This window comes from Danio aesculapii, chromosome 7, assembly GCF_903798145.1.
Source record: "Danio aesculapii chromosome 7, fDanAes4.1, whole genome shotgun sequence".
In the NCBI taxonomy this organism is placed as follows: Eukaryota; Metazoa; Chordata; class Actinopteri; order Cypriniformes; family Danionidae; genus Danio; species Danio aesculapii.
The window spans coordinates 73,558,186-73,582,072 of NC_079441.1; the positions used below are offsets into that span (position 1 = coordinate 73,558,186).

The 23,887-nt window shown below is 37.8% G+C and overlaps 6 protein-coding genes across 6 annotated transcripts; 5 read left to right on the forward strand and 1 right to left on the reverse strand.

Annotated features, from left to right (window-relative positions):
- The first annotated feature begins 245 nt into the window (after positions 1-245).
- On the forward strand, positions 246-945 carry LOC130232549 (histone H1-like). Its single transcript, XM_056462501.1, has one exon. It carries the CDS (start codon positions 252-254, stop codon positions 846-848), a length of 597 nt encoding a protein of 198 aa, XP_056318476.1. The 5' UTR covers positions 246-251; the 3' UTR covers positions 849-945.
- Positions 946-1,461: 516 nt separating this feature from the next.
- LOC130232552 (histone H2A) lies at positions 1,462-2,237 on the forward strand. The gene has a single exon (XM_056462505.1). The coding sequence runs from the start codon at positions 1,643-1,645 to the stop codon at positions 2,027-2,029; it is 387 nt and encodes a 128-aa protein (XP_056318480.1). The 5' UTR covers positions 1,462-1,642; the 3' UTR covers positions 2,030-2,237.
- Positions 2,238-4,592: 2,355 nt separating this feature from the next.
- On the forward strand, positions 4,593-4,923 carry LOC130232562 (histone H4). The gene has a single exon (XM_056462516.1). The coding sequence runs from the start codon at positions 4,599-4,601 to the stop codon at positions 4,908-4,910; it is 312 nt and encodes a 103-aa protein (XP_056318491.1). The 5' UTR covers positions 4,593-4,598; the 3' UTR covers positions 4,911-4,923.
- An 814-nt stretch (positions 4,924-5,737) lies between these two features.
- LOC130232555 (histone H2B 1/2-like) lies at positions 5,738-6,894 on the forward strand. The gene has a single exon (XM_056462508.1). The coding sequence runs from the start codon at positions 5,780-5,782 to the stop codon at positions 6,152-6,154; it is 375 nt and encodes a 124-aa protein (XP_056318483.1). The 5' UTR covers positions 5,738-5,779; the 3' UTR covers positions 6,155-6,894.
- A 292-nt stretch (positions 6,895-7,186) lies between these two features.
- Positions 7,187-17,204, reverse strand: zgc:92594 (uncharacterized protein LOC436996 homolog). Its single transcript, XM_056462497.1, has 7 exons — positions 17,124-17,204; positions 14,025-14,639; positions 13,227-13,322; positions 12,516-12,749; positions 12,181-12,203; positions 11,791-11,936; positions 7,187-7,742 (listed from the first exon to the last, which is right to left on the reverse strand). Exons 2-7 carry the CDS (start codon positions 14,637-14,639, stop codon positions 7,555-7,557), a joined length of 1,302 nt encoding a protein of 433 aa, XP_056318472.1. The 5' UTR covers positions 17,124-17,204; the 3' UTR covers positions 7,187-7,554.
- Positions 17,205-20,504: 3,300 nt separating this feature from the next.
- Positions 20,505-23,759, forward strand: LOC130232545 (zinc finger and SCAN domain-containing protein 5A-like). The gene is made up of 4 exons (XM_056462498.1): positions 20,505-20,745; positions 22,304-22,347; positions 22,427-22,715; positions 23,071-23,759. Exons 1-4 carry the CDS (start codon positions 20,610-20,612, stop codon positions 23,619-23,621), a joined length of 1,020 nt encoding a protein of 339 aa, XP_056318473.1. The 5' UTR covers positions 20,505-20,609; the 3' UTR covers positions 23,622-23,759.
- The last annotated feature ends 128 nt before the right edge of the window (positions 23,760-23,887 follow it).

Consider the following 23,887-nt stretch of genomic DNA (forward strand, 5'->3'; position numbering starts at 1 on the left):
ATTTCAGTCTCAACTAAAAGCCCACAACCTCTGCTTGGTGTTCGCTGTGATTAAAATGCGTCAAACTACTCTACCGCTTCAATTTAGCCGAAAATGTGAGAGAAGAAAACACAAGCTTGAGGAGCTCATGGCGGCGCTGAACGCCGAGATGGAGAAGTTGAGTCTATAAGGTTCTCATGTGCTATTGAAGAGCGCAGCACAGAACAGACGCCCCTCATTTCTTAACTCTGGAAGAGTGTGCAAAGAGAAAAATGGCAGAAACCGCCCCAGCTCCAGCTGCGCCAGCTAAAGCGCCCAAGAAGAAGTCGGCTGCTAAAGCCAAGAAGGCCGGACCAGGCGTTGGCGAACTGATCGTTAAAGCAGTGTCCGCGTCTAAGGAGAGGAGCGGTATGTCCCTCGCCGCCATGAAGAAGGCTCTTGCCGCCAGTGGCTACGACGTGGAGAAGAACAACTCCCGCGTCAAGCTCGCCATCAAGAATATGGTGACCAAAGGCGTCCTGAAGCAGGTTAAGGGGACCGGTGCCTCCGGCTCCTTCAAGCTTAACAAGCAACAAGCTGAGCCCAAGAAGAAGCCAGCCAAGAAAGCGGCTCCCAAAGCCAAGAAACCCGCCGCCGCCAAAAAGCCCAAGAGCGCTGCTGTAAAGAAGCCCGCCGCTAAAAAGTCACCCAAGAAGGCTAAGAAACCCGCAGCTGCCGCCAAGAAGGCGACCAAGAGCCCCAAGAAGGCCAAGAAGCCCGCGGCCCCCAAGAAGGCAGCTAAGAGCCCTAAGAAGGCCAAGGTGGCTAAGCCCAAGACGGCGAAGCCTAAAGCGGCCAAGCCTAAAAAGGCAGCGCCCAAGAAGAAGTAAACGACATCTTCAGCTGTTTGTTCCTCAACGGCTCTTTTAAGAGCCACCCACTAATTCTGAAGAAAGAGCATATACATTACATTATCAATCTTAATGTAACACCGTAACAGATACATTATTTACATACTTATTTATATACTAAAATTTAAATAAAAAATGTAGCTTGTCTGTCAAATACACCAGACAGAATTATTATTTAAAATGTGTATATAATAGTACAACTGCAGTGCTTCTTTATTACTTCATACGTAACTATTTAAAATCCATGGATAATTAAAATTAAGTTTCAATTTAAACAGCAATCTCTTAAAATTGTTGCACTCAAGACTCCATGACATCATAAATCTACTTTTTTACTCATTTAGTCGCTTATTTATATAAGTTCTTTGAGATTTTATTTTGCCACATTTTAGTTTTAATTTGACTATGCATATATTTTTCTTTTGTCTTGTGCAGTCATGGCATATTTTTAATAATATCTACAATATAAAATTAGATTTTAAAGGTGTCCTGCTGGAAGGTCTTTTTTATTATTATTATTAACAACTAATACAGAATTATACAGTAATAAACAATAATATACGCCAGTGTTCTGCCGGAAGGGTCACAACAAAGCTGCGTTCTAATCGATCCCGCCAAAAGGGTGTGGTCTGATGACGGGCGTTCGATGATTGGCTTGAAATCTTACTAGACTCCGACCAATAATCGCCCGGCACTGTCCTTTAAATACTGCGAGCGATCACGTGAAAACTCATTCATATTATCTCGGTGTTAATTAATTGACTGAAGCGACAATGAGCGGTAGAGGCAAAACAGGAGGCAAAGCTAGAGCTAAGGCCAAGACTCGCTCTTCCAGGGCTGGACTGCAGTTCCCCGTCGGCCGTGTCCACAGGCTGCTCCGCAAAGGCAACTATGCTGAGCGCGTCGGTGCCGGTGCTCCGGTGTATCTGGCAGCTGTGCTTGAGTATCTAACTGCTGAGATCCTGGAGTTGGCTGGAAACGCCGCTCGGGACAACAAGAAGACCCGTATCATTCCCCGTCATCTGCAGTTGGCAGTGCGTAACGATGAGGAGCTGAACAAACTGCTTGGCGGAGTGACTATCGCACAGGGCGGTGTGCTGCCCAACATCCAGGCGGTGCTGCTGCCTAAGAAGACCGAGAAAGCTGCCAAAGGCAAATAAGCGCCCCAGAAATCTACTCTAAAACCCAAAGGCTCTTTTAAGAGCCACCCACTCTGTCTGAGAAAGAGCTGATTTTCTTAACACAACTTTAACATAATTTAGCTCGAGTATATCCTTTATCATAAGGGTGTAGTCTACTTGTATGACCTGTTGCCTCTTAGATTTTCACAAAGTGCTTTCAGAAACCTTTAGCACATCCAGGCCTTTAAGAGCTGATTATTCTTGCCTATTCTTAAGTCTTGATGTACTTCGATAAACGTAAACAAAGAAAACCGCCTAATCGCGGTGTAAACCGTCTGTTCTAACGTTGTTTAGAATAACTTGTGTTTATAATTACAGCAACAGTGTGATGATCAGTAATACAACAGTATGCAGTTTAGCTCCAGGACGTTTAACTATCTCTATAAACCAATAGTTTTAACATGATTAACCTCCATTTTAAAGTATAGTAAATATTTGCTCTTTCTTGAGGCTTTTCTGCGGTGACATTTTGCATTGTGCTGATTTATACAACTTTAACATTGACATTTATACTAAACGGAACAATCATTTTTATTTAACTAAAGCTGTATTATACCCCTGCTCTCTTGATCTTCTGTAATGTTCCAAACTGTGAAATGTTGCAGTAGATTATAAAATTGATAAAGATGAGTGGATTCCTTGATTAATCTTTGAAATACCATCTGTTGCTTTATATAATACAGTTAAACTACGTTTTTACCTCTTATTTTTTTTTTTTTAATTCATTATAGATTTATTTTGCAAGAGTAAAGCCTTTGTTAGTCCGTTAAACATACATATAATAAAGCATTTTGGGCGGGAAACAAAGTCGGTCTCCTGCTTCCGTTAGTTTGAACACTGGAGGCGCGCTGTGATTGGCCAGCAACCATAGACAAGCCAATCACAAGCCGCTGCGCCTCAACGGCAGGGACTCGAAGCCGTGAAATGCTATAAAAGCGGCCGGTCACACCGTGTGGTATTTTTCAGCTTAGACATTTCTGAGCAGACTCAGACCTGCAGCAATGGCAAGAACCAAGCAGACCGCCCGTAAATCCACAGGAGGCAAAGCCCCCAGGAAGCAGCTCGCCACCAAAGCTGCCCGCAAGAGCGCCCCAGCCACAGGTGGAGTGAAGAAGCCTCACCGTTACAGGCCCGGTACTGTGGCTCTTAGAGAGATCCGCCGTTATCAGAAGTCCACCGAGCTGCTGATCCGCAAGCTGCCTTTCCAGCGTCTGGTGCGAGAAATCGCCCAGGACTTCAAGACTGACCTGCGCTTCCAGAGCTCTGCCGTCATGGCCCTGCAGGAGTCCAGCGAGGCTTATCTGGTCGGTCTGTTCGAGGACACAAACCTGTGCGCCATCCACGCCAAGAGGGTCACCATCATGCCCAAGGACATCCAGCTGGCCCGCCGCATCCGCGGAGAGCGCGCTTAAATCACAGCTGGCCTGACATAAATCAAACCCCAAAGGCTCTTTTCAGAGCCACCTCAGTGTAACTTAAAAGATCAAATCCGTATATATAATAAAAACCATCTGTGTACGAAAGGGCCCATTATGACGTCAGCCAATTCATTTTTATATAATTTATAAGCTTTTTTTTAAATAGGTAAATATAAATGATACTTAAAAAGGAAAATCGCATATAAATATCAAAAAAATGTTATGCAAGTAGTAGCACCATGAGTTCTCTCTGGTGTTGCACGATTTACGATTCTTTTACATTATAATCTCGGGGGAAATTACTTTCTTCCTATTTCCTTAAGATGAGAGAAGGCCCGTTTCTAACTTCACTGCCATTTTCAGACATTTGTCATTTGTATCATAATTTGATATAAAGCATCTCCTTTGTTGCAATATTTGATAACGTATCTTTAACTCTACTACATGTGCTGAAAAATATTTAGACATTAATTAAATCTGCAAAACATTAATAAAAACATCGAGCAATCATTTAACTTTTCATAAAATTGTCATGTAATTGATTACTGTTGTCAAAAATGCATTTATAGATATTGTGCAGTGAATGAAACCCTCATAAAAATGATGTTCTGATCACACTCTTCCTCATAAAATGACTATATTTTATGATCTAATAAAAATGTACCTGAAGTAACTCTGAATATATTTTTTGTAGTTTCTTGTTTTAATTGCTGTCAGATGCAGAACATTCACAGTGAAGTGTTGATGTAAACGGAAGATATTCAGTTGTTTGATGAAGATACAGTATGCAGAGCTGTTGGATAAAAACATGCATGAAAACACGCGATAGCGCGATTTACTGCTTTAGATTTACTGTGGTGATATTGTAGATATTCCACTGCCTGATGTATATCATTTTACAATCCATTTTTGTCAATTTAATCTTGTAAATATCAGATGTTTCTGTTTGTTGGACCAGTCTTTGGGTTTCATCTCATTGTTCTGCGGCCATTTTTAGGCGAGGGGCGTGGCCTGTGTGCTGCAGGGCTGGTTTCAGTTAGGTCCTGTAGGCAGATGTAAAGAGTCTCATTCGGCAAGGTTATGTTATTCTTTCAATCTGGTCAACCAGTAAGAAACTTATATCAATCATCATGTCTGGAAGAGGCAAAGGCGGAAAGGGACTAGGTAAAGGAGGCGCAAAGCGTCACCGTAAAGTTCTTCGCGATAACATTCAGGGAATCACCAAACCCGCCATTCGCCGTCTGGCTCGTCGTGGTGGTGTGAAGCGTATCTCTGGGCTGATCTACGAGGAGACTCGCGGGGTGTTGAAGGTGTTTCTGGAGAACGTGATCCGCGATGCTGTCACCTACACCGAGCATGCCAAGAGGAAGACGGTCACCGCAATGGATGTGGTGTACGCGCTGAAGCGACAGGGACGCACTCTGTACGGCTTCGGTGGATAAACCAGTCAAATAATCCAACAACGGCTCTTTTAAGAGCCACACAACAATTCACAGAAAGAGTCCTTTATTTGTTAAGATTTTAAACCTTATTCACAAAGATAGTAATAGAAGAAGCGGTGAATTTTTTTATATATTTTTGCTCAAATATTCACGGTTTTTAATGATCTGAAATGTCATTTTTAAGACCTGGTGTGCGCTAGTTTACGGCGGTTGGCAACCAGCTTTATAGAGCATTACAGCCACCATCTGGATTGGAGTGCAGACCTGTAGTTTTCTGGTAAAGCAAAAAAAAAAAAAAATGGCTAAACATTAAATTCTTTGACAAACCTGTGTCTTTGAAGAAGTTACTTAGCTAAAGCAAACATCATCTGTGCTCGACTTTAACATGTTGTCTATTAGGTTCAACGTATTTGGACCAGAGGGGAGCCAAGACGGAGCACTCACTCTGGTCCCCCGGGCTCTGCACTGGTTGGGGAAATTCTAAATCGAACCAAAACACTCCATAACAATTGGCTTAAGATTGGCAACCAAAATTCTGGTCATTGTATCCTGCAGAACCTGGGAAAAAAAGGTTCGACGTACTTCCCCAAGTATTGAAAATTAAGCTTAAAATGAGCGGGAAACGAAACAAAGAAACCCGAGTATTGCTGGTGTCGTTAAAATTTGAATCGTAGGGCGGAGCTGGTATTTAAGCGCCTGCGATTGGCTTTAGTTCTGCAACGTATTCCCCAATGACATGTGAGTTTGTGGGTTTGGCTTATGAAATCACACAATCAGAGTGTGTCTTTATTAGCATACAGTAGTGAATATAAACCCCCGTACGGCGTCGTGTCTGTATTCATTCGTGAGATTTCGAACGCTGTTTCATCATGCCTGAACCCGCCAAGACTGCGCCCAAGAAGGGCTCCAAGAAAGCCGTGACGAAGACCGCTGGTAAAGGAGGAAAGAAGCGCAAGAGGACCAGGAAGGAGAGTTATGCTATCTACGTGTACAAAGTGCTGAAGCAGGTTCATCCTGACACCGGTATCTCCTCCAAGGCCATGGGCATCATGAACTCTTTCGTCAACGACATCTTCGAGCGCATCGCCGGTGAGGCTTCTCGTCTCGCCCATTACAACAAGCGCTCCACCATCACCTCCAGAGAGATCCAGACCGCCGTGAGGCTGCTGCTGCCCGGGGAGCTGGCCAAACACGCCGTATCTGAGGGTACCAAGGCCGTCACTAAATACACCAGCTCCAAGTAAAATTTCGACTTCAGACCAACACTCAAAGGCTCTTTTAAGAGCCACACAATTGATTCGTTTGAAGAGCTTCTGTTAACTGAAATCGGCGATGTAAAACATAAATTTTAGTTTAATGTATTCTACCGAGTTTCGGCGTTTCTGACTAAAATGTTGAAGGTAAACCAAGTGCGTATGGGCGATCATAAATTAAGCAAAACGATAAACTAGATGTAGCTATAACATGATTATCAACATTTGCTGGCTATTACTCATTCTCTCATATGGTTCCAAATCTTCTGAGTTCTTTGTTGGCACTGTAGTGTTTGTAACGTTTTTAACCTTTCTTCCAGGTTAAATGGATAAAGCCATAGTAATTGAAACGCAGTAAAGCAAGACAGCAGCAACGCTTAATAAATGGCCTTTGTGCACATTTTATTCAACATTCTAGCTTTTTACTGAAACCCTCTGCAATCATTTGCATTTCCCCCCAATATATCTACACACAACGAGTTTCATTTTGATGTTTTAAATCGATTTCAAGCCGAGTAACTTCCCCAATCTGACCATAGGTTATTGATAAGCATTCTACATGTAAATAACAGGTTTGCATAATTTAATTTTGAGTCTCCCAGCGTTAAATCCATCAGAATATCAGTCTTACACTAGGCATTTTATTATTTTATATGTAGATATAGATCACCTATGTGATATAAAATTGCAGGTTGATGTCTGTATATATTAACATATTTGATTGTAAGGTAATGTGCACGTCTTGTAAAGCTGCTTTTAAATAATTGTAAAAAGCACTATACAGATAAACATGAATTAAATGTGAATATGAACGTTTACTTGTTATTTTTCTTTAATTACATTCAGTGTTATCCAAAGCAACGCACAAATGAAGAGAATAATGCCATTTATATATCACTGCTTTCTAATCTGAAGCTCTTTAAGTTGATTTTATTTTATTAAAACAAACATGAAGGACAGTAAAGGGAATAATTAGTACATGCTATTGTGAGACATTGACAAAACAGATTACGAAACAATACTTTATTATATTCTTGATCTTCATACATCAGCTTTTCTTACAAAACAATAGCTTTATTTATTTTATTTAAATGACAATCACAGCAACATTTAGCAGAATAATATATATATATAAATAAAAGTGCAAATCAAACCTGTTTCCAATCAGCATCAATATGAACACACATCACCCTGAGCTTTAATACAGAAACCTGCATTCAATTCTCCCTCAAACACAAAAACACCATCAAAAATCATATAAATACCATCAAATAATAGTTCAAACCAAAGATTAATCCAACACAAGTGCTTCTTAATGAATATACACAGGAATAAACGACTCCGGATCAAAAATATCTGCTCAAGAGTCTTATAAAAGAGATGCTCCTCTTCTAGTCTTCATCATCCTCCTCTTCTTCTTCTGGAGTGTAATCTTCATCATCAGACGCTGTGAGGATTTGCTCTTCTTCTTCACTCCTCATTTCTTCTTCGCTGTCATCTTCATCATCATCATCCTCATCAAAACTCTCCTCGTCCTCATTTTCATCCTCCACCTCACCGTCCGCACCCTCAAATTCACCTTTATAAAGCAGACATGAGGGTTGTTTTGTTTATAAAGCTAATGATACGTCAACTATTTGACTTATTGATAAGTGTTATTTAATAAATCTGAACATTATGTAATCAATCATTGATTCAATCACCTTTATAAAGGGTTTGAACACAGGGAGTGTGGGAATATCTCCAGCCTCTAATGCTCAACATGAATTAATTGTGTTTGATCTAATCAGACTTGATGAATGAAACACTTTGATTGACATTCTCCATTTGTACATGTCATCAGAGGGGGAAAGCCCCGCCCACTAGTGCCTACCCCTCCCTCATTAGCATAAACAGCAGCCCTGAGTGAGAAGCAGCTGTCTGTTCATTATTTTCAGCAGCTCAAACACTCTAATGGCTAATGTCAGCATAGACTAAGAGGATTATAGATGTGGAGTTTTAGATGAACAGAGACAGGAGCGACATAGACTGAGATATAAAATTATAATAAATAGAAAACAACACTATGTTTACACCTTTAATATTTACTGATGTTAGATGAGAAGTGCATTTATAGGTTATACTTTTAATTTAATGTTAGGAGTGTGTTTGCAAAAGCCAATTTTAATGCATTTTAGGTTTTAGTTTGTCGCATTTACACTGTTTGACCAGCAGGTGTCGCTAGCATTGGTGTTTTGAAGCGCTTCAGAATTATTTTAATAGTTTTCGTTTCTTCGAAAAGCTTAATTTCTTCCATAACTACGTTTTTATAGGGATTTACTCATGTTTCAGTGCTTCCATACATTCACAGAATGTTGTATAAATGCAATCGTGTTGCTTAAGATGCATCAGGGAATGTTATCGATTAGCATATAACTAGCATCTACAATATACTAAATATTTAGAGAAGTCGGACCACCAAATTTATAGTAATACATCTTTTTATTTATTGTGTGACATTTAGGGATGCAACGATTACCCGATTTCACTGTTAACGTCACTTATACTAGTCATGGTTAATTAATTGTAAAGGCTTCTCAACGCCGTGTTTCAGTTGCACGGAATGAAACTGCTGCGCTAGTTTAAAGTTCCAAGCTTGTACACCGAGGATTTTTTGATTGATTTACTAACGGCGTGTGTTTTGCAGGCTGCTTATGTGCCCTGCATGCCTCGCTTGCTTGCCTCGCATTTTTTGCAGTTGCGCGTCATGTGCTCACAGTTGAAGAAAAAAGTCAACTCCGAGCAGAAAAAAAAACGTGTTACGTCAGTCGCGTCTTTTTCATTCTCCAATCAAATGAAAGCAGAGGCGGGGTTTCCGTTGAGGTGCCTGCAGTGTTTGTGTTGTCAAGACGACTACAATGACTTTTGAAGATGAAGGAGAGACTACTGGTTACTGTTTTGAGTTATCCGGTGCTGTATGCATCACAAATCTTGAATATCACAATTTTATTAAATATTAAAATTATATTAATATCAACAGCAACACTCGTGCATATTACGTAGCTGATTCAGTAGTTGTCAGCAAAAACGCAGTGTGGTGCACGTTCGATGCAGAGTTGCCAACTATTTCCAATGAAAAGTGGCTAAATGTTGACAGATGACGTCATGCGCTAATTAGCATACCAGTGACATCACCACGTAGTATCTGACAAGCATAAGCCCGTCATGTCTCTACGCTCTGAGGCGCATTCTATAAAATAAAATATTATAATTATATGAATAAATATTTGTTATAAATATAAACATTTATATTTAAATTAAATATTATATTCAAACATTACATCCAGATGCACAATAAATAGGTTCTTATAAACATATTACTTTGCGCAAGGACGTCATCGCGTGATCACAACTACAATCAACAAACTACATCTTCATGTAGTATACAAAATAACTAATGTATCCTCAAATTCACAGGCCATGTCAGCAAAACCTTTATTTGAAATATGTCCATTTAGATTTGTATGAAAAATATAGTTGACTATTTGTAAAAGTAATAAACTTTTTAAGATAGATATATATATATATATATATATATATATATATATATATATATATATATATATATATATATATATTTTTTTTTTTTTTTTTTTTTTTTAATCTACCTGATAATGAACGCTTACATTGTTTTTTAACAATCACAGCTTGTGTATTTACTCTTTTTAACTTGTGAAAGTGACAATTATAGTACTACTGGATTTTTTTGCTACCTAAAATTACCAACAATTATACATGTTAACAAATATCAGTAAATTAACAGTTATGAAAAACTATCTGTGCTAGCAATTTACTCTACTGAGTGAAGCCTGCAGCCTTTCAGTCACTTTTTAAAAATAGCTAAAAGTAGCCAAATTAATGTTAAAAATTGCTAAGTTTCTTGCTAGGTGCTTTTTGAAAATAAGTTGCTAGGGTAGTATGAAAAGTTGCTAAATCTAGCAACAAAATTGCTAACTTGGCAACACTGATTCAATGTGATCGGCCCCTAAGGCTAGCAGAGTTTAAGCGGCCATTCACATATCACGTCTTTTGCATATTGGGAGCAACGTGCACACGACGCGATGTGCGCACGTCTTCCAGGCGCAATAAGTTGAAAACATTTTACCTGCCATAAAAATGTTGCTGCTTAAGGATCAAACACATCTAATTTGTTTCAGCACCTGCAGGATCCCCATCCAGCTTTGCACGCTCAAGTAAAGGTAATGCATTACTAAGCTAAATTCCATGACAAATTACTTGAATGAAATACGATGGTAGAGAATTAAATATGAATGATGTCAGAATTAACGCTGTAGCGCTTGTGCATGACTTCCAGTGCAATGTAAACAAACGATGTGTTAGACCAGGGGCGTCCAAACTCGGTCCTGGAGGGCCGGTGTCCTGCATATTTTGCGGTGCAAAGTTCAAGCTTGGTGAACTCTTGACCTGCGAAACCGCATCACTTGACTGCGTGAGACCAATCGAGGATCAAAACAGGACCTCTCTGGACAGAGATTTAAAACATGGAGCAATCGCTGGCTTTTTTAAATGTCTAATTATTTAGTTTAATCCTGCCCCTTTTCGCAGTGCTGTACGACAGAATTTCGCACACACAAAGCCAGTGTGACCGCAGCTTAACAGCTTGATTAGCTAGCCCAGGTGTTTCTGATTGGGGTTGGAACTAAACTGTGCAGGACACCGGCCCTCCAGGACCGAGTTTGGACATGGTTGTGTTAGATTAATTATTACAAATGATTAAAATGATCATGTATGAAAGCAGATGATAACATCATTCATTCAAGATAATATTAGGCTTTTATATTGAGGATAAAAACATTAATATTATTACAGATTATTGAAATATAGTTATTTTCTTTGTACTTTATTATTTAACTTGAAAATAAGGAAGCTTTACTGGTTTTTTTAGCTTTTTCAATTGCACTGCTTCTACTCTAGAAGAAAAATAAATACAAAATAAACCCATTTTGTAATATAGTTTAATCAAAGGAGCCTTTCAGACAGAGGTTCAGCAGCCTTTGACTACATCTGTTCCCTTTAAAAGGCTTTTATATAAAATTTATGTAATTCTAAGCTACATATTAGTATTTATATTAGACAAATACTATTTATTTATTGTTTCGTCATTATTTTCAGTGTAAAATTATTGTTTTTTTTTTGCTGTATTAATTGGTTAGTGAGCAGCAAATAAATAATACTTTAAATTACAAGGAGATTTTATGTCACTTACTAAACTTGTAGTGTTTTGAAATTAATGAATGCAGAATAATCATCATCATAGCCGTGATGAATTCACTATAATTGTACAAACAAAATCTATAATCGCTTCATCCCAAGTGACATTTAAGTGTAATTAGCCATTAAAAAAACGGCGAGTTTGGTTCTGTGTGCCACTTTTTGATTGGATATTAAGATGTGGGTGTGACTCTCAATGTATGCAGATGAGATGGAGTATGTGGGCGGAGTTTAAGAGTTTTTATTTCACCTTTTTAAGTGTAAATGATCAGTTTTGAGGCCATGTTTATGGCTATATTGAGGCAAAAACATTAGAGCTGGACATGATTTATTTTGTATAATAACAATAAACTCACAGACGGTGTTGAGCAGTGTGCTGGTGCTCTGCCGCAGCTCAGCGATGAACTCCTCCATCTTTCCCTCCATCGTTTCGAACAGCGGCTCAGTGTCCACTGCTGGCTCATCAGGGAAAAACAGAGGCTTCCTCAGCAGTCTGCGGTACCTGACACACACACAGATAGACATGCATGCACATGTATGCATACCCACACAAAGAGAGAGAGAGACACACACAAACACATACACATGCATACATGCATAGACGTACAGACACACATACATGCGCACATACAGAAAGAAACAGCAGTTACATTTATTTTAATCTGAACGTGTGTGTGTGTCACTCAATGGGTAAAATAAATACTCAATAAAAAAAGAAGAAGCATATTTGACTGAATCTACCTTACCTTTTCATAGATGAATTATAATCCTTAAAAGAAGAGAGAAAGCCAAAAGAGAGAAAATAAAATATATGAATTGCATCTTTTCCTAATTTATTCATTCACACATATATTAAAATGTAATTTAATTGGTAATGTAAATGTTTACTTTATATGCATGTAATGACTTGGATAAAATAAAAAATAAAAAAAAAAAAAAATAAAAAAATATATAAATATATATATATATATAAATAAATAAATAAATTCACAATAAAAAATAAAAAAAAAACACAGTAATGAACAATAATAACAGAAAAAAAATGTTAATAAAAAAACCGAACGTGTTTTTCTGCATTTACCTTGATGAACTGGAAGGCGTCGCTCTGCTGCTGCAGCCTCTGGAAGCCGGATCGCACCTCCTGCAGCCGGCTCTGGTCCTGCGAGATGCGGCTCAGGTTCTGCTGGACTCCTGAAGTCTGCTCCACATCATACGAGCTCATGCACTCGCGCAGAGAAGACAGAAAACCGTCCAGATGTGCAACTGAGCTCTCTCTGAACGCCTCCAGATGCTGGTCTGTGTCGTCCCGATATACCTACAAACACAACACACGTCTGGATGAACAACACACAGATATAGACTGATATGGGTATGCTGGGTCACTTACATTAAAAAATATATATAATAATAAAAATTAAATATCTATCTATCTATACACATCTCTGTATATACATCTCTGTGTGTGTATATATATATATATATATATATATATATATATATATATATATATATATATATATATATATATATATATATATATATATATATATATATATATAATAGATAAATATAGATTTAATGGAGAGATTTTGTAAAACAGTTTGTTCTGTAGACAACTGAAAAATAAATAGGTTAATAATATTGACCTCACAATGGTTAAAAAAATTTATTAATAACACTGCTTTTATTCCAGTCAAACTAAAATAAATAAACAAAAACAAATAAATAAACATATTAATAATAAGCTAATGCCACTGACTAAAGTAACTAATGATTTCAGTACTGATTTCACCTTTGCGTGTCTCTCGATCTCCGTTTGCTCCTGTCTGTTGCGCTCCACCTTCAGGAGTTTCCGACTCGTCTTGTGCTGCTGAATGTCCAGATAAACCTTGAGGAGAAAAGAAGAACATGACAGTCTCATTTATAAACAAAATGAGGTGCATGGGCCACTTCCTACGCAAAAGCGGGAAGAAAACAAAACAGTTGAATGGAGTATACACTAACTTATGCATTATTGAGTCACTAGATGGCCGAAAACATCAATCAAGAGGATTCGCAGAAATGAATATATAAATAAAGTTTCTGTGTGGAGTTTGCATGTTCTTCCTGCATTCGAGTGGGTTTCCTCCGGGTGCTCCGGTTTCCCCCACTGTCCAAAGACATGTGGTACAGGTGAATTGGGTAGGCTAAATTGTCCCTAGTGTATGAGTGTGAATGAGTTTCCCAGAGTTTCTGGATGTTTCCCAGAGATTGGTTGCGGCTGGAAGGGCATCCGCTGCGTAAAAACGTGCTGGATAAATTGGCGGTTCATTCCGCTGTGGCGACCCCAGATTAATAAAGGGACTAAGCCGAAAAGAAAATGAATGAATGAATAAATAAATATTAAAAATGGCAGAGAAAAGCACACTTACACATTGCGAGAGATGAATTGTAGAACTTTTCCTTTGGGAATCCAGCGATTGACTCAATGGGTCAAAATGGACAATATATATTCAATTTTTTCTATCACTTTAGCTACTTTCAATCCTTTTGGGAGGATTTTGTAACGTTTGGAAACACGACACGCGTCTACAAATGTGAACAAACTCACCATAAAGTCTTTCATGGCGTTCTTCAGTGTTTTGATGGTGTGTCCGCTGTGTGTTCCCTCAATGGTGCAGGCGTTACACAGAAACAAGCGTTCGTCTACGCAGTAATATCGGAGCATCTCGTCGTGATCGGAGCATTTCCTCATGCTCATGTCGGCGAGTGGCTCCACCAGCGGATGCTCTCTGAACGCCGGCAGCTCCAGGTGAGGCCGTACGTGTGTCGGACACATGGACACTTCGCACTTTAAACACGTTTTCACCGCTTTCCCTCCATCAGCGCCCTCTGCTGGACAGTAATCGCACTGCACTTCTGTGCGGCTGTGCTCTGGCTCGCTGCGGCTCTGTGCGCTGCGCTCTGGTTGGCTGCGGCGCCGGAAACCGTCAGCGATGTTGGCTAGCTTGAAGTTTTTCTGCCAGGCCGCAGCACTGCGGTGGGTCTGCCGGCACTCGGGACAACGCAGCCGGCCGCGGTCCGAGCGACCTTTCAGTCTTCGCAAACACGGCAGGCAGAAGTTGTGTCCGCAGGGCAGCAGGTGTGGATCACGGTACAGATCCAGACACACCGGACAGGTCAGCTCCTCCTCCAGAACGCTGGTGTCTCCAGTTGACGACGCCATCTGGACAGATAACACAAAGCTCGTTCGTTTGTAGAAATGGGAAGATAACCGGGATCAAGTTTTATCAAGGTTTTAAAACCGCAAAAATGTTCTTTTCCTTTCCTACAAGTCTATAAGTTGTAAAGAAATCCACAGTATTTTTGTCTAAGGTTATCATACCGTTAGCATCTTAGGTCCATGCCTGTTTGTTCGTGTTGTATAAATGTGCATCAGTTGCAATGTTATAATTACTCATTCAAGCAGGAGTGGATTTAGTGATTTTGGGCCCCAAGTCCTGAAATGCACCCTTTCTATTTTATTAAATTTCATTTATATTGCAGATTTTTTATATCACTCAATCTTTCTGACATTTTAAATTAATGCAATCTCTATATTTTAAAGCATTAGTTTTCTTAAAATGAATTTACAACTAATAATAATAATAAATAAATAAATAAATAAATAAATAAATTATATATATATATATATATATATATATATATATATATATATATATATATATATATATATATATATATATATATATATATATATATATATATATATATAAAAATAATTTTACTGAAGGACGACTCCATGAAGGGTATTTTATTTTGTATTATTATTATTATTATTATAAAACATTACATCATCATAATGATACTATATTTGATTGTATATTAAATAATATTTAATTACGATAAAATTGTATTTGTAACTTTCAGCTTACAAATTATGTTAGAATTTATAAGTATAATTTATATTTCTAGATATTTATTGGGGCCCTAAGCAGCTGCTTACCTCGCTTATTCGCCCCTGCATACAAGTCCTTAAGTTTTTATAATCAGATTATGTAATACACAGTGTGTGTGCATGCATGCGATCTTGTATTCGTTAAGTTGTGGGGACAATTTTTTTTAAAGTTCTTTTTTTCTTCTTCTTTAAAACCTGTTTTAACACAATTAATCTATTTTAACCATTTTTATTCTTTGTCATTTTTATTTCATGCACTTTTATTTTGTTTATTTTATTCCTGTTTAAGTAAAGCACTTTGAATTACCATAGTGTATGAAATGTGCTATTTAAACAAACTTGCCTTGCCAAATATCCCCACAAGTACAACAATAGCAGTCAAATCTGACGTTGAGGGCATATTTTTTAGTCCTCAGGCAGAAAACGGCTCACAAACCACACAGAATTAAGGACTTTGAAAACAAAAATGCAGATTGTTTCCTGTGAGGGTTGGGGGAAAGGAGAGAATATACTGTCTCTACAGTGTAAAATATAAAATTATGTTCCTGAACCCTATGGGATGTCGCATAGTCAGTGCATTTAACATAAAATAATATAATATAAGCCAATACATATAATTTATTACAATATCATAAAATATATAAATGTCAAATTGATTTAACTAAAACAAAACATCCTTATTCTGTCCTGCACTGTCCTGTTATATATATATAACAATGTTAATTAGAGCTATATTACACTTTTACTGTTAGTATGTTACTTTTACACGAAGGTATTATTCCAGCAGAATGACAGAAAATATCTTGAAATGACAATAATACAGTTATAAACAACACTAACCCTGGAAGTGTCGTCTCTACAGCAGAACATGCTTTATATTTAGTTTCAGAAATACTCAAAGTGAAAGCAAAACTACTAAACCTGACATGATCAGGCCTGATGACTGCAAATATCAATCTTAGTAAATTATCTCGAGTGTTTAGACGATAATTAGCGGGCTGGACGCGGGTAGCTGGGTCTAAATCATTATTAGACATATTCCCACTCAACGTCACAACGTCAGAGAGTCTAAAAAATGTCAATTATTTATCGAATCTCAACTCAAGGATCAGTGTGGTCACGTGATAAGCGTTCCGTTTCTCAGCGCTGTTGATTCTGAGCCAATCACAACCTCTAAACAGGCTAAAGAAGATTACTATATTCAGCTTACAAAAACACATCCTGGATTCGATATATAAACCATAATATCATATTTAGCCATTGTATTTACTCACATAAAGTCAAATAGAGAGCTTATAATCGCTAAAACGATACAGTGAACAAGTTGACACGAGGCTCTAACACAAACACAAACCTGGAAGCTTTAACATGTGAACAATAAAGACCGCAACACAGATGATTCACATTCATCCTCACACAATACACGCAACTCTCTGCTTCTCCGGTGTTCTGGTCACTTGGTGAACGCTTTAGTCCAACAAACGCGTCTTAAATTATACAACAAACCGGATGCCAGTTGGATTTAACAGTAAATTAATAAAAAATAAGTAATATTAGCATCTATGAGAGGCATTCCTTTTAAGTTTAATAACCCTCTTGAGCTAAACCTGTACACAAACAGTTGGCTCTGACCCACTTGTTGCGTTGGATACTGAGGTTAACCTACTTAACGTATACGTTTAAACGAAAAACCCAGTATTTTCGAAGATATACGAGTTTCAAATAACCATATAAGTTAAGCTGTAAAAGTACCTGTAATAACTGTGGAGAGAAGCTTCCGCCGTGTTCAGCAGTTGATGATAATTCCTGATTTTTCCTCGTTTTGTTATGAACTGAGAGCTGCATTGAATCCAGCCCCGCCCCCTCTGACCTGCTGCGAACTTTTTAAAAATGCACAGTTTTATAAATGCGTATTTATAAACAGTGTTTATAACTCACACATATTTGTTTTAAACAATACTAACAATGTAAATAATTATAATATGAAAGCTGTGTTCGCATATCGAACCACGTGACCAAACGCATCGACAATCTGCGTCACACGCCAACGTGACGCAGAAATAATGCAGAGAAATGTTTTATTTATTTATTTATTTATTTATTTTTTATTAATGAGAACCAGCTTGTACAGTTTTCTTATACAATAAAATCACTTTACATTTCTTAACAAGAATGAAATAAGTGAGGTAAAAAATAAATTACAGAAGAAAAAAACACACAGAGGAGAGGGTATACATGATTATCAAAGAACATACAAATATATTCCAATTTTAGTTATTAACAAGAGTTATTAATGCACTTTTTACTACAGGAAATGCATATATACAAACATTTCAATGTAAAAATATTAAAGGAGGAGCATATATTAATTGTTTTATTTGCTTTTCTATTTTTAGACTCGGAAATCACTTTCATATACATCTGAATCTCCTTTTCTAGCACCATGAAGTGAGGTTTACTTTTGGCAAACTTGGATTTATGTATGTGAAATGTACATAATAATAAAATAAAGTTTATAATAAACCCAGCATCTTTTAATGAGCAAACCTTAACATAATAAATAATGCAGAGAAATGGGCATATGAATGGGGTTTCACATTATCAGTGGACACACAAAAATAATGTATTTTACAAGGGAAAAAAGAGATGATATTAAAGTGAAATTATATAATCAAGAACTAGAAAGAGTTAAACATAAGTGTTTATGAATTTGGTTTGATGAGAATTACATGGACAGTCCATATTCAGAATATATTAAACAAATGTAAGAAAATAATGTATATACTGAGTCTAGTAGGTGGTGAATGGGGAGCAGATAGGGTAGCATTAAAGGCCATTTATTGTGGGTTGATTAGATCGGTAGATTATGGTTGTGTGGTATATGGGTCAGCAGAAGAGACATCTCTTAGAAAATTAGACAAAGTACAACATGAGGTATTAAGATTAAGTACAGGTGCAATTAAAACCACACCAACTGCAGTACTACAAATTGACATGAGGGAAATGTCTTTGGAAATGAGAAGAGTACGTCCAACCGCGTAAAGTTAACTGTAAATTTGAAAGGGCATAGTCAAGATCATCCAGCATTAGAAACACTAAAGCCATGTTGGGAAAAAGAGAGGAGGGAAATTCAAAAGTTTTGGGTGGACAGTGTTAAAAAAAGCAACAGAAATAAAAGTCAATTAAATATTAGTCCTACTGTAGCCATTGTATTAATGGCTACAGCCTACTGTGGAATAAAAGTCCATTAAATATTAGTCCTACAGTACCTTTACCAGTAGTTAAACCATTGTTAGACGCATCAGTACATTTTACGCTATTAGAAAAGAGAAAAAAGGATGAAGGATGTAATTAGTTTTTTGTACAGAAATATATTAATGAATTTTACAGTTATGTTAACATATATACAGATGCAAGAGTTTATATAGAGTAGGTGTGGCCTTTACAGTTCCTGAATTTCAAGTATCGGTAGGGAAAAGGATTAGTGATGAAGTCTCTGTGTATTCAGGAGATATGATTGCACTTGTATTAGCAACACAATGGGAAGAGGAGATAAGACCTTTGAAATCAGCCATCTGTTCAGACTCAAGTTCTTCACTGGCAAGTTTACAATATAGTAATTCAGAAAGTAGACCAGACATTTTATTAGCAATAATGCGAGCATTATATAGAGTTCAAATGATGGGTATAACAGTAATGGGTACCTGCGCATATTGGTGTTCAAGGAAATGAAATTAGAGATAAGGCAGCAAAACAAGCTGTTAAAATTAATGACATCAGTCTAAATGTAAGAATAAGTAAGAGTGAAGTCAAAAGTAAGAAAATAATGAAGGAAAGATGGCAAAAACAATAGGATAGTGAGGGAAAAGGGCCGGTGGTTTAACAAAATTCAAAAGAAAGTGGGAGAAATGAGAAGAACAAAACAGGAGAGAGGAGATAATAATATCTAGGATGAGATTTGGACACACAAAATTAAATAGTACACTTTTTAAAATGGGTAAACATGGTACAGGACAATGTGAGTTTTGTGGACGGTAGAACATGTTATATTACACTCCATGAAGTAAGGAGATGAAAGAAGGGCTCTTAGTAAGAATTTGGAAGAGATAAGAGTTCAGTTCAAATTAGATGACATTCTACAAAATAACTCAGGAAATAAATGCTTTACCTTTTTATTGCAGTATCTTATAAATACAAATTTATCGGAGAGGATTTAATAAAAGAAAGTGGTAGGTGAGGGTTGATCCACCATAGATATTTACATTAGATGTCGCCTGCCCTGTTGTTGTCTATTGGAAGGAATGCGTCGATAGAGCCGCCATTTTAGTACAGCGCTCCATTGAAATGAATGCGGGACCGAGGACTGTGGCCATCCAAAGCCAGAGATATACACATATGTATGCGATTTTTTTTTAATTACGAAACTTATAATTTGACATCACTTTTCTACATTGAAGGATAAGTGATTGCACAGGCATTCCTGACAAAAAGCTTGTGTTTGTGTGTATAGAAATGTACAAACCTCCCTTCCTGTTAAATTTGATCTAATCCTTGTCCTGAAACACACCCCCTATCCCACTTTCACCTCTCATTCTGACAGAGGGAGCGATTCGTTTGTGAATGAATCTGTTATGAAAGACTTGTTCACTTAGTCGACAATAATACAAGTTTCTGGCACCGCAGCATCTTGTTGTCATATTTAATTTACTTTGTTTGCTGATTATATTCAACAAAACTAGCATAAGCCGAGTATTTAGTGTGAGTTGGTGCTATTTTGCCTAATGGTGAATGGAGTAAATGAGTGTATTATCATCAATAACGTTACCTGTTTAGCAGTTCATAACATAAACAAATGTAAATAAATCTTACCTGTAAATGTTCTGCCTTTGTGCTTTGTTTTCATTACACCCGTATACAATGCTAAAGTCCAGCATCTTCACGTAGTAACACTGTCTTTGCGGTTGAATGACATTTGTCCTGGGAGCACTGTACAAATGTGGCGGCGCTATTGACGCATGCTCAGGGTCCTTATGCGATATCTAGTGTGTATATCTATGATGATCCACACTCCATACCAGTTGGTGGCGGAAATGCACCATTTTGTTGTTTGTCAACCGCCATTGAATTGAAGAAGAACGTGACGCAGGACGTTGCTTTAAACGTTGGCAGTGGCGCGGCTTCCGTAAGAGTGTGAATAACATAATTAATTCGCGGATTTTTATTAGTATAATCCTGCTGATGGCGGATAGCAGAGCGCTGGGAGTTTTCCAGGAGAGGCTGAAAACAGTTTTCAGCTCTGTATTTGAGAATCTGCTGGCTGAAATCACTGATGTTTACGGAGAGAGTTTGGCTGAGCGCATGCGCACTTCTCACTGTAAGTGTACGGAAACTAGTTTAATAAAACAATGATTCAATAAGTCACACTGTTTAATAATAAAGGTGTTAAAAGTTTAAATAAATAAATAAATGCTGTTGAAATTGCCTAAATAAAACGCTGTAAACAGTGAAACAAACACGCAAACAGTAACATCGTCTCAAATGTATAAATACATAACAATCATTTAAAATACATAAACAGACACATTTTAATCAGTGAGATGATGTAATACTCAAACACCGCCAAAACAATGTCTTACACCGCTGTATACACGAAAACAGAGGTCTAATTCAGTATAGCATTTATTCGTTTTCATTTCGGCTTAGTTCCTTTATTAATCAGGGGTCGCCACAGCGGAATGAACCGCCAACTAATCCAGCATGTTTTATGCAACCTATCACTGGAAAAACACCCATACACACTCAATCACATGTCCCATGCCAACACGGGGAGAACATGCAAACAGAAACGCCAACTGACCCAGCCAAGGCTCGAACCAGCAACCTTCTTGCTGTGAGGTGACAGCGCCACCCACTGTACCACCATGCCACATACTTTAGTATATAGTATAATATTATTTTAGTCTTAATGATTATTTTCTACATCATTTCACCCTTAATATGAAATAAAATATTACATATAATACTCTGTAAGACTGTAAACCATCAGCCATTCCTCCGGGTGCCCCTCACAAGTCCAAAAACATGGTTCTTTCCCAGTGATGGGTTGCATCTGCTGAGTAAAACATATGCTGGATAAGTTGGCGGTTCATTCTGCGGTGGCAACCCCGGATTAATAAAGAAACTAAGCCGAAAAGAAAATGAATAAATAATATCGAAGTACACATAAACTCTATAGAGTAAACTTTAGATGATTATTTTCGTCTCCCATTTAAACAGACCCAATCACATTAAAAAGTCAGCAAACATTTTGTTTACATTTTATACAAGGTGAAGTATTGCAGAGATCTTGAACCAGTATTGGAGAACTCTTGTATAATTGTAATAGATGAATAATTACTCCCTGATATTGAACCTTATTAATAAATAAGTAATATAAATACATTTATAACTGAAAAAAAACCTGATATGGGGAGAGAAATGGACAAAACCCGCTAAAATAGAGTTGATTTGTTTAGGAAGGAGTATAGGTGTAAATATTTGTTTAAAATGTCACTGTTCTACCATATAGTCATGTACAAGCTGTATTATATGTGCTAATATTATTGTTGCACTGGTTTTGTAAAAGATAAAGTACATAAATAAACATAAATCATGACCTAATTATACATGTGTGTTGAACCAAAGGGTTAAAAAATAATAAAGAAATATTGAAATGTGCATTTTAATCAAAATCAAAGCTAAAACACATCTTTTATCCTGTGCTTTTTTTGAAAAATGTAAATAATGTGTGGCGATCTTTGCTTTTATTTATTTATATTGCTATTATTGCTTATTTTTTGCAGTTCTTCCATCTCTTTTTTATTTTATATCTCTTATATATTTTAAATGTTCTCTATAAATAAGTTAATCAGTTGATGTCAAATCTTCTACAGGTGAACAGTGTGCCAGAAATCAGACTAAGAGTGATTCCAATGAGGTAAATGTTTGTGATTTCTTCTTTTATTTTATACCCATGTCCTATATTATTAGGTCTAAAAAAAACCTCTTTCTTGTAGTCAGAGGAAAACAATGAAGTCAGAGCGGCGTCTGAAGATTCGCAGCCGTTGCAGAGCTTTCAATACGGCGACAAAGAGAATCCTGAGCTGACAGAAGAGGCAGAAATAGAGATAATTATTGAAGAGGAGAAGAATACAGCGCTCATGAGGGATAATGAAGTGCAGACGCTTCCTACAACACCCGGAGATCATCCAGAGTGCGCTGAGCCAGATGTCAAAGAAGAAAACCAAGACACGGCGGTGATGATGAATGATGAAGATAACACACTTAATGGAGAAGATGATGAAGGTAGTTTTATACTGTATTCATCATGTATGTGTAAAAAAAACACACTTATATGTTTTCTTTGTGGTTTACACAAGCTCAGGGTACATACATCTCAACGCAAGGAGACAGAAACACTAAATAAGTGACAAATAAACAAAATAAAAAGTGAGATGTTAAACTCAGAACCACATTATAAAAACTAGAAACTGCGGCAAACATTGGGCCATACTATTGTGAATTATGAGATGTAAACCCAAACCCATAAATTAACTCTGAATTGTTCTGTGTAAATAATAATGAGTAAATTATGAGTTCAATGTAGTAAACGCTTATTAAGGGTTAAATACACTTATACAGAGCAATTTTTGGATTACAGAAACCATAACCAGTAAGTATCCTGGAGCAGGTAATGAAGAAAAACCTCAAGACGGAGAGCTTCATCAACCGAACCAATCTGTGGATCTTCTGTCTGATTCAGGAATAAATGTAGTGATATCAGCATCAGCACAGACCCTGCGTTTTCCTCTGAGAGAGTGTTCTGTAGTTCTCCAGAGGTCTGTGGTGCTGCAGAAAGCGGTGTGTGTGTCCCACGGGCTGCTGGTGTGTGTCGTCTGTAGTAAATTGTTCCAGTCCCGCCGGACACTGCGCAGACACCGGCGCTTCCACAGTGGCGAGCGGCCCCACGCCTGCAGGATCTGCTTGAAAACATTCATCCTGCGCAGAACCCTGCGGCGGCACCAGCGGTGGCACCTCCAGCGGCCCTTCAGCTGCACGGAGTGTGGGAAGAGCTTCAGGCGCTGGCGGCGGCTCCGAGGGCACTGGAGGACACACACTGCAGAGGGGCCCTTCAGCTGTAAACACTGCGGGAAAACCTGCAGGAGTCTGAAGAGCCTCGACCGACACCTCGCATACTACAGCCACGATTGACTGAGGAGAATCAACTAGCGTAGGAGATTTGAGGATTAGAGTCTGCAGAGTTGTGCCATGATATTCATTATGTAATGTTCTGTGTGTGGGTTTGAGTTTGAACACTGAAGTAAACATCAGTTCTGTGTGTTCTTTAAATGACTGCTAGTTATTTCCTCAGAGTACATTCAAGAAGCAACAGGGTGGGTGAGGCATGGGCTCAGGTGGACTCCTCAAGCACCTCTGGCGCTTACCTGTTCGCTGCTCTCGGTGTAGGAAACCTCCGG

What these genes read in the sequence shown, in the direction of transcription:
- LOC130232549 (XM_056462501.1), top strand. Translation starts at nt 252, where the DNA reads ATGGCAGAAACCGCCCCAGCTCCAGCTGCGCCAGCTAAAGCGCCCAAG.
- LOC130232552 (XM_056462505.1), top strand. Translation starts at nt 1,643, where the DNA reads ATGAGCGGTAGAGGCAAAACAGGAGGCAAAGCTAGAGCTAAGGCCAAG.
- LOC130232562 (XM_056462516.1), top strand. Translation starts at nt 4,599, where the DNA reads ATGTCTGGAAGAGGCAAAGGCGGAAAGGGACTAGGTAAAGGAGGCGCA.
- LOC130232555 (XM_056462508.1), top strand. Translation starts at nt 5,780, where the DNA reads ATGCCTGAACCCGCCAAGACTGCGCCCAAGAAGGGCTCCAAGAAAGCC.
- zgc:92594 (XM_056462497.1), bottom strand. Translation starts at nt 14,639, where the DNA reads ATGGCGTCGTCAACTGGAGACACCAGCGTTCTGGAGGAGGAGCTGACC. An exon ending in AGATCGAGAGACACGCAAAG is followed by an intron (nt 12,750 to 13,226) that starts GTGAAATCAGTA and finishes TTGTGTTTGTAG; the next exon opens with GTATATCGGGACGACACAGA. An exon ending in TATAATTCATCTATGAAAAG is followed by an intron (nt 11,937 to 12,180) that starts GTAAGGTAGATT and finishes TGTGTGTGTCAG; the next exon opens with GTACCGCAGACTGCTGAGGA.
- LOC130232545 (XM_056462498.1), top strand. Translation starts at nt 20,610, where the DNA reads ATGGCGGATAGCAGAGCGCTGGGAGTTTTCCAGGAGAGGCTGAAAACA. An exon ending in GCGCATGCGCACTTCTCACT is followed by an intron (nt 20,746 to 22,303) that starts GTAAGTGTACGG and finishes AATCTTCTACAG; the next exon opens with GTGAACAGTGTGCCAGAAAT. An exon ending in TAATGGAGAAGATGATGAAG is followed by an intron (nt 22,716 to 23,070) that starts GTAGTTTTATAC and finishes TTTGGATTACAG; the next exon opens with AAACCATAACCAGTAAGTAT.